The 10,001-nt window shown below is 41.4% G+C and overlaps 1 protein-coding gene across 3 annotated transcripts in view; it reads left to right on the top strand.

The window, feature by feature from the left end:
• Positions 1 to 9,335: 9,335 nt before the first annotated feature.
• The window catches only part of CRADD (CASP2 and RIPK1 domain containing adaptor with death domain), a 204,276-nt gene continuing 203,610 nt past the window's right edge, over positions 9,336 to 10,001 (top strand). For 2 of the 3 annotated variants that reach the window (XM_060306416.1, XM_060306413.1), the window contains exon 1: positions 9,336 to 9,461. In XM_060306416.1, the coding sequence (XP_060162399.1) occupies positions 9,432 to 9,461 (30 nt within the window). In that variant the 5' untranslated portion in view covers positions 9,336 to 9,431. The remainder of the gene's footprint in view (positions 9,462 to 10,001) is intronic. The other variant, XM_060306412.2, reaches the window with a different exon arrangement.

The raw sequence follows: 10,001 nt of genomic DNA, 5'->3' as shown, positions 1-10,001 counted from the left end.
CCTGAGAGCTGGTGACTTTGTGCTGTCATTTGCTCTTCCTCCAGAGGACAAGTAATCTGATCAAACCACTCATAGTAAGGAGCTAGAAGCGTAATTTCCCCCCTGCCGGATGTTCTTACACACTGTGAAGCAGAAAGAGAGCTCACCTTTGGAGTCTGAAGGAGTTAATTCCAGCCCTGGCTGTAGTTGTTGCTATGGGACTTGGGCAATTGATATAGTTTCTCTGAGATTCTGTTTCTTCATCAACAAAATGAGAATGATAATCATATCTGTCTCACAGGCTTGATGTCAAAATTAAACGCAATTGCGAGTAGTCAAAATACTTTATAATCTGAAAAGTGTTTTGATTATTTGTTAGTCTTTTCCTTGGGTTGTAAACAGTAGAAACCTACTTGAGCTAGCTTGAGTAAGGATACTGGGTTTGACCAAGTCTCATATAAGGCAAGATTGAGGGCCTGTGGGAAATCAAGAGGTTCTCTTCCTCTTGGAGATCCTTCTAGTGTTCAACAGTATCTCCTGCTCTCCTTCATAGACGCCCAGTTAAGTTGAATTTCCTAGCCCTCCTTACTTCTAGGTGGAGCTATGTGACCTGTGGGAAGAAGTGATATAGGCCTCTTCTAGGCCTGGTTACAAAATGTCCCATGTGATTTTCTATGTTCCCTCCCTTCAATATTGGGATGGGGTAGAATGATGCCCAGGGGATCTTGAAATCACAAGGCTGTGGAGACATGAGATGAGATGAGAACATCCTGGGTCCCTGAGTCACCACTTGGAGAGAGCTGCACGGGAGAGCCACCCAGCCAAAAACATTAGTGTTGGACTTTGTGTGAACAAGAAATAAACTTGTATTGTGTGCAGTCACTGAGATTTGGGATGGTTTCTTACAGTAGTTAGTCTACCCTAATACACCGTATCTTGAGTCTGCTTCCCCCTATCCCCCGGCATCATTTATTTCCCTTGCTGCACACCAGCCTTCTCTGCCTTCTTATTCATCACAGTGGAAAATGGCCACCAGCAAAAACAACCAAGTTGACCCCTCTTCTGTTCAAGAGAAAGGCTTGATCGCAACTAAGACACATTTCATATTTCAAATTCCTTTGAGAGAACTGAGTTAAGTCCAGCTGGTTTTGGATGCTATCTGTGAGGTTAAGGAAGAGGGGCAGTTTCCAGAAAGGCAGTGCTGGGGAGCCAGCTCCAAACATACTTACCACAGTGCTCTATACTTGGGATAACATTTTAAAAGAGGAACATGGGAGGAGTGGAGACATACTTTTCTTCTTACATACCCCCCAAAATAATGAGTCTCTAAGGAAGGCTTGGCTTTTCAGTCATCAGGTAATGGTTTACTTCTTGGGGCAGGATAGCCTTTCCCGATTGCCCTCAAACAATATTGGTTTAATGTAACAACATTGCCCATCCAGTGTCATGAGGCACTGGGTTAGGGGCTGCATGTTCTGCACCACACCAGGCACGATGGCCATGCTAATATCTGCAGTAGGTAAGGGGCAGGAATCATTGTCGGGTACATTGGTACTTCAAGTGGGATGCAGCAAAGCCCATAAAGTGACCTTAGGATGGTGTCGTCCGAGATGGCAGACAAGAATAGGAGTTTGATTCCTTCCAAAGCACGGAATAAATATCACGAAACAAAAAAGTAGCTCACAGAAATGTCTGCTTTTCTGTGTAAACAACTCGCCATATCAACGTCACCTCCCACCACCTAAAAGGCAGAAGTCAAGTTTCTGAGGCGGCGCACAAGGCCCTTGGTGAGTGGCTCTTTCCAGCCTGACCTCCCAGTGGGTCCTCACACACTCCGTCCACTAGCCTCTAACCAGACTGAACCGGGAGCATTTCCCTGAGAGGATCATGTGCTCTAAAGCCTCAGTTTTCAGTGTGTGCTTTCCCCTCTGCCTGAACTATCCCTTTACCCTAACCTACAAAGAATCCTGCCTGATGTCAGGACTCAGCTCCAGCACACCTTCCAGGACTAGCAACCCATAGTTAGTGTTAAGCCATCTCTCTTTCCTGCTCCACTGTAATAGCTAAATATGCCTTGTTTTTCTTTCTTTTTTTTTTTTTTTGCGGTACGCGGGCCTCTCACTGCTGTGGTCTCTACCGCTGCGGAGCACAAGCTCCAGACGCGCAGGCTCAGCGGCCATGGCTCATGGGCGCAGCCGCTCCGCCGCATATGGGATCTTCCCGGAACGGGGCACGAACCCGTGTCCCCTGCATCGGCAGGCGGACTCCCAACAACTGTGCCACCAGAGAAGCCCCCTTGTTTTTCTTAAACGACATTTTTTCTAAGTGCAAAATCAAAAAAGGTTAATGCTACCAACTTTGAAAAGTTCAAATAAGTCCAAAAAACAAAATAAAAATCTCCCATCATCCCACCCTTCAGGGGGAATATATGTGCAGTACACACACACACACAGAGCACACAACACATGTACATATACATATAATTTCCAAAAATATTTTGCTTTTGTACTTGCTTTTCCCTCTTAACAAATGTATCATGAAGTTCCTATTTATCTACAAAACAATTTTTAATGAACATGTAATAACTTGTGGATATCCCGTAATTTATTTGAGCAAACTTATTGTTGGATGTTTATGATTGTTTCTAATTTTTCATTGTAGTAAATAATTCTGGGATGAATAACCTTGGATGTAAATCTTTGCATATCTCTCTGGTTATTTCTTTAGGATAAAAACCTAGAAAGAGAGTTACTGGGTCAAAGGGTATGCAAAAAAGATCCAAAGGCAAGAAAGCAAAGAAAGTTACTGTCTTGGGTCCCTTTCTCAGAAAGAGGAAAACTTTCCGAGGAACCCTCCTCCCCAGAAGATTACTCTTTTGTCTCAGGGACAGAATTGCATCATGTGTATATGCAGAAACCAGGTACTGGCAAGGGAAGGGAGACTACCTTTGGCTTAGACCACCCAGATGTATCCTATCACACCCAATATCTCAAAAAAATGGCCTTTTGTTATTAAGGAAGAGTTGAGAGTAGCTGTTTTATTTCACATATTGTACAAATATTCCTATCCTTTCAAAAGTGACTGTGTTTTACTTTCTGAACCCTTCAGAGCCCAAGGCTGTGTCTGCCATATAGTCAACCCCAAATAAAGGCTTGTCAGATGAATGAAGCCTACATATACATGTACCTATATACAGTTTGGTGTGTGTTTTGTAATAATAAGTAAGAAAAGGTGGGAGAGTGGTTCACCATACAATTGAACTCTAGAGACTGGATAGTTGTGGCATATAGACTCAAGGCAGCCTGGAAACAGAATAAGAGATTTTCCCAGGACATATCAGGCAGTTACATATCCAAAACTCAGCCTACTTTTCTATTAGTTCAATGTATTTTCCATTGGTCAGCTTTTGAATCAGTTTTACAATGACCATTACGATTCCATCCTTATTTAAGCCAAAAGAGCTTTGATGGGCTATGGAGAAAAATATCCATCATCTGGAGAAATAAAGCAACCCAGATATTAATTATAGAATTGTTCACCTTGACAGAGATCCTTATGTGAATGAGTCCTTGTATAATTATTATTAGAATAAATTTGCAGTTAGAAGAAGCCGTCATGGTCTCTTAAGGCTAGAGTTACAGAATTCCGGGGAGCAATAAAAAGAAATATCAGTCTATTTGTTGAAGAATTAATATGGTAAGTCATCAGTTTGAATCCTGAGGTTTATGGCAACTGAGTAAGTGTTTGTGTGTAGGGGGCACTGCTGTAAGCTTCTTTTGACAATGGAAGGCTTGGAAGTTTGTCTTACAAACCCAGGACCTTGGGTGAGAAAAGTGCAAGTTTTTAAATTTCTTGATTAAAAATAAAAAATGAAATTTTTTTTGGATTAGGGACAGAAGTTAAGAACAGCCTCCTAATGGAGCCTTAAATAAATGAACCAGGCTTCCTTTTTTATGTGGTTAATGATGTACATCAGCACAGTCATATATTAGCATCATCCTCCAAGATGATGAATAATTATGCACCCTTTGGTCCATCAATAACTGACTACCTCTGTGTCTCTATTCCTGCCCTACAAATAAGTTCATCTGTACCATTTTCTAGATTCCGCATATGTGCCTTAATATAAGATATTTGTTTTTCTCTTTCTGACTTCTCTCTGCATGACAGACTCTAGGTCCATCCACATCTCTACAAATGAGACTTGTGGACACAGGCAGGGAAGGGGAGGGTGGGATGAACTGGGAGATTAGCAATGACATATATACACTACCATGTGTAAAATAGATAGCTAGTGGGAACCTGCTACATAGCACAGGGAGCTCAGCTCAGCTCTCTGTGATAACCTAGATGGGTGGGATTGGGTAGGTGGGAGGGAGGTCCAAGAGGGAGGGGATACATGTATACATATAGCTGATTCACTTCATTGTACAGCAGAAACGAACACAATATTGTAAAGAAATTATACTCCAATAAAAAAAAATAACCGACTACCTAGTTAACGTTAACATAACCAACCTTCCTGTGAAAACAGTTATTTAGATGTGTAATTATTGATAATGCAATTGAATTGATTTTTACAATAATTTATCTAAATCTAACAGTTTTTATGGTCTGCTTTTTAAAAAAATAAACCATAGGGAATGAATGCATCAAATCGCTCTTTCTTAGCTTTACTGGGATTTTTCAATAATTAAACATTGAAATGACTTTTGTTTGAAGGAGATGTGGACTGTTCAAGGCTGTGTAATTGATTATGAAATTCAATAATTGACTGCAAAATTCTATAATCCTCCATCATCCAGACATGAGAGCAATCAATGACAAGCTGATGAGAATTAACGAGTGAATTACAAAGTGTTAAGTGTTAAAATTCATTGGCACTTAGGTGTGTGAAGAGATTACAGAAATGCGCTGGTAAGGAAAGAGCCATATGATTCTGCCACCACTGTCCTCTCCTTGCCTCACCCAGACAGAGTCTCTGAGCATGGGTAGTCGTCCCCAGAGCCCAAGTCTTGCCTGCTCACTTTTTTTTTTTTTTTTTTTTGTGGTACGCGGGCCTCTCACTGTTGTGGCCTCTCCCGTTGCGGAGCGCAGGCTCCGGACGCGCAGGCTCAGCGGCCATGGCTCACGGGCCCAGCCGCTCCGCAGCACGTGGGATCTTCCCGGACCGGGGCGCGAACCCGTGTCGCCTGCATCGGCAGGCGGACTCTCAACCACTGCGCCACCAGGGAAGCCCTGCCTGCTCACTTTGATATAATATTCAGAGGTGGAGGGTTAAGTTTGGACTGATGTTATGGACTGAATGTTTGTGTGTTCCTCCTCCTCCACCCCGTACTCCCAAATTCATATGATGAAGCCCTAACCTTCAATGTCATGGTATTTGGAGAAGGGGTCTTTGGGTTAGGTTAGATCATGAAGGTGGGTCCTCATGATGGGATTAGTGCCCTTATAAGAAGAGAAAGAGACAGCAGAGCGCTCTGTTATGTGAGGACGCAATGAAAAGGTGGCCAGAAAGAGAGCTCTCACTGGGAATCAAATTGGCCAGCACCTTAATCTTGGACTTCTCAGCCTCCAGAACTGTGAGAAATAAATGTCATAGGTTTAAGGCACACAGTCTATGGTATTTTGTTATGGCAGCCTGGGCTAAGACAGACTGAGATCTAGGCTTCTGAGGATTTGATGAACAAACTGGACTTCTCAGCTGTATTGTCCCATGACTATACCTTTCTTTGTATTAATATCTTTCCTCAGTTTTATTAGCAACCTTATCACACTTCATCAGCACTTATAGAATATGCAATTTGGCTTCATTACTTTATTGCCTAAGTATTTATTAAACATATACTAATGTAGCCACTCTGGCCTTCAGCTTTGAATAAGATATGAAGGTGACTAAGCATCAGTCATTGCAATTGATAATTTACACCTCAGTTTACACCTGAGTCGTAAAAAAATAACTGACAATAGAGGACTGTGAACTAGGTGCTATGGGAACCCAGGGAGTGCGACTTCCAGTGCATTCCAGGAAGGCTTTCAAGAGGGGTGACTTTTGAATTTTACTAAATAACAAAAATGCGTATGAAAATTAATATTAACACTCTAAATTATGAAACATATTAAACATACAGAAGACACAGAAAATACTATAACTGACATCCGTATATCCACTATTCAAATGAAATACAAGTAAGCTTTGTTTTAGATAGCTCCCCCTTACTCTTTATTTTTAATTTTTAGAAATAAAATGCAATAGTTACAGGTTAAGTTCCATCCTTCATCCCTTTATTTTTTCCTCATCCAGAAGTAATATCTATCCTGAAATTGATGAGTGTCATCATATATATTTTGCAATGCTTACGACATAGGTGAGTGTGTATACATAGAATTGTTATATGTATGTTTTAAATGCACTTCATAGTGTTCTAAAATTTACAATCTTGTTGTTAGCACATGTTTTTGAGATTTAGTCACATGTAGATAGGCTATTCCTCTACTTTTTCTAGGGGTGCTGTGAATCACTAATGAAATAAACTTTCTTATCAATATCTCACGTGCATTTGAAAGAGTATTCTCTAGTTTAGATGCCTGCAAATGGAGCTTTTAAAAATCATTTTAAAGAAATTCTCAGACTACATTTTAATCATTTCAAGAAAGTGTTGTTCTAACCCATGGAACTGCTTCATCACTTGAACACAAACTGCAGTATGAATCTTGCTGGTAACAAAACAACACAATCATTATTTATTCAGGCTTCCTATATGCCAGGCACGGTTATATGTGGTATACATGAATTACTTCTTTCATATATAACTTCACTTGCTCTTTTTTAAAATTTCAACTTTATTTGTATAATAAAAAGCTTTCATTTTAATGAAGTCCAACTTATTTTTTTTTTCATGGATCATGCTTTTTTAAAATTATCACTGTAGGGGCTTCCCTGGTGGTGCAGTGGTTGAGAGTCCGCCTGCCGATGCAGGGGACACGGGTTCGTGCCCCGGTCCGGGAAGATCCCACATGCCGCGGAGCGGCTGGGCCCGTGAGCCATGGCCGCTGAGCCTGCGCGTCCGGAGCCTGTGCTCCGCAACGGGAGAGGCCACAACAGTGCGAGGCCCGCGTACCGCAAAAAAAATAAAAATAAATTATCACTGTAGCATAAAATTTCCTACCTTAAGCATTTTAAAGCATTGGTCCCCAACCTCTCTGGCACCAGGGACTGGTTTTGTGGAAGACGATTTTTCCATGGATTGGGGGTAGGGGGTGGGAGGGTTGGGGGTGGAGGATGGTTCAGGCGGTAATGTTAGTGATGGGGAGCGATGGGGAGCGGCAGATGAAGCTTCGCTCGCTCGACCGCCTCTCACCTCCTGCTGTGCCATCCTGTTCCTAACAGGCTGTGGACTGGTACTGGTCTGCGGCCTGAGGGTTGGGGACCCCTGTTTTAAAGTATACAGTGCAGTAGTGTTAATTATAAGCACATTGTTGTGCAACAGATCTCTAGAACGTTTTCACCTTGCAAGACTAAAACTCTGTACCCATTGAACCAACAGCTCCCCATTTCTCCTTCCCCAGCAGCCCTTCGTAACGACAGTCAGCTTTCTGTTTCTATGCATTTGACTACTTTCGTACATCAGGTAAGTACAGTATTCTGTTCGGTGGTTGGCTTATGTCACTTCGCACAATGTCTTCAAAGTTTACCTATGTTGTAGTGTGTGACAGGATTTCCATCTTTTTTAAGGCTGAATAATATGGTATTGTATGCAGATATCACATTTTGTTAATCCATCCGTCTGCCATTGACATTTGGGTTGCTTCCACCTCTTGGCTATTTCGACTAATGCTGCAATGAACATGGATGTGGACATATCTCTTTGAGATCCTGTTTTCACTTCTTTTGGATGTATACCCAGAAGTGGCATTGCTGGTCATATGGTAGTTCTATTTTTAATTTTTTGAGGAACCTCCATGCTGTTTTCCGTAGAGGCTGAACTATTTTACATTCCCACCAACAGTGCACAATGATTCCAATTTCTCCACATTCTCACCAGGACTTGTATTTTCTGTGTTTTGGAGAGTTGCCATCCCTTGAATGTGAGGTGGTATCTCATTGTGGTTTTGATTTGCATTTTTCTCATGGTTAGTGACCTTGAGCATCTTTTCATATGCCTGTTGGACATTTGTACACCTTCTATGGAGAAATGTCTGTTCAAGTCCTTTGCCAATTTTTTCTTTTTATTCTGATTTTAATTTTTTAAAAATAATTTTTATACAATTTTAAAGATTATACTCCATTAACACTTATTAATATTTGCTATATACCCCTGTTGTACAATACATCCTTGTAGCCTATCTTACACCCAGTAGTTTGTACCCCCGCCCTTATATTGACCCCCTCCTCTCCCCACTGGTAAACACTAGTTTGTTCTCTATATCTGTGAGTCTGCTTCTTTTTTGTTATATTCACTAGTTTGCTGTATTTTTTAGATTCTATATATGTGATATCATACACTGTTTGTCTTCTCTATCTGATTTATTTCACTTAGCATATGCCCTCCAAGTCCATCCATGTTGCTGCAAATGGCAAAATGTCATTCTTTATGGCTGAGTAGTATTCCACTGTGTGCGTGTGTGCGTGTGTGTGTGTATACATATACACATATATGTATGTGTATATATTGTATTCCATTGTATATATATATATATATATATATATATATATATCTCACATCTTCTTTATCCATTCATCTGTTGATGGACACTTCCATATCTTACCAATTGTAAATCATGCTGCTATGAACATTGGGTTGCATGTATCTTTTCGAATTGGACATTTGTATATTTTCTTTGGAGATTTGTCTGTTCAAGTGCTTTGCCCATTAAAAAAAAACCGGGCTATTTGTTTATTTTGTTACTGACTTTCAGGGGTTCTTTGTATATTCTGGATATTGACCATCTATCAGATATATGGTGTGCAGGTATTTTCTCCCATTCCGTAGGTTGCCTTTTCACTCTGTTGATTGTTTCTCGTGCTGCGTAGAGGTCTTTAAATCTGAGGTAGTCTCATTTGTCCATTTTTGCTTTTGTTGCTTGTGCTTTTGGTGTCATATGAGGCAGATCTTGAGATGATTATAACACCGTGACTAGAATTGAAATCAAGCTTTCCAGAAGTTAGCGCTCACAGAAAACCATGTTGGGGAGATGGGATCTGTGCTCCAATTTGAGATGGCAGTTTTATTTCCTTACTGGGGTCTCCCTTTTCTTCCATCCTTACCTTCAGGGCCTGCTACCACCTGTTAATCAAGACTTTCATGGCTTGAGGTTCCATTAAATTGGGTCTTGAGGACAGAAATTTAGTTTAGGGACGAGTTAAGAAACCTGCCTGAACCATGATGAGCCACCTGCAGAACTGGACTTGAACTTAATCTGGCTACATTGCTCCTGCTCTAAACTACCTCATGCACCACCTTCAGTCACTGAAGACCCAAGTAAGAAGAGGGGCCTTGGGATGCTTATCATGGCTAACAGTTATTGAAGGCTTCCTACATATCAGGCACAGCTCCTTAAATCCTCACAACAACCCTATTCAATTATTAGCCCATTTTACAGATGAAGAAACTGAGGCACCAAGGAATTAATTTACTTGCCCAAAACCACATGGTTTTTAAGTGGTGAGGAGGGATTTCAATCTAGGCAGTCTCCAGAGTCTGGTCTCTTAACCATTATCTTCCCCTGGGTGAAGGCACGTGCCTCACCCACATTTCTGAAATGATTCGGAAGCCTTATTTGTCTGGGAGTGAGGGCCACCTGGGTTAAGAGCCACCTCTACAAAGTTATCAGTCAATCCTGGGCTCCTGGGAACACAGAGAACAGGCTGTGTTGAGATTTGAGCTCCAGACAGTCCCTGGCTTTGCTGCAGGAACTGTCCAGGCAACAACCCAGTTGCTTGATGACAATTTCTCTCAGGCATATCGTATGTTCAAGCCAGAAAGCAGGGCTGGCTCCATGATTTACAGGGCTCAGGGCAA

The sequence above is a fragment of the Globicephala melas genome, chromosome 10 (assembly GCF_963455315.2).
Source record: "Globicephala melas chromosome 10, mGloMel1.2, whole genome shotgun sequence".
In the NCBI taxonomy this organism is placed as follows: Eukaryota; Metazoa; Chordata; class Mammalia; order Artiodactyla; family Delphinidae; genus Globicephala; species Globicephala melas.
This window is presented reverse-complemented; position numbering and strand designations above follow the sequence as displayed.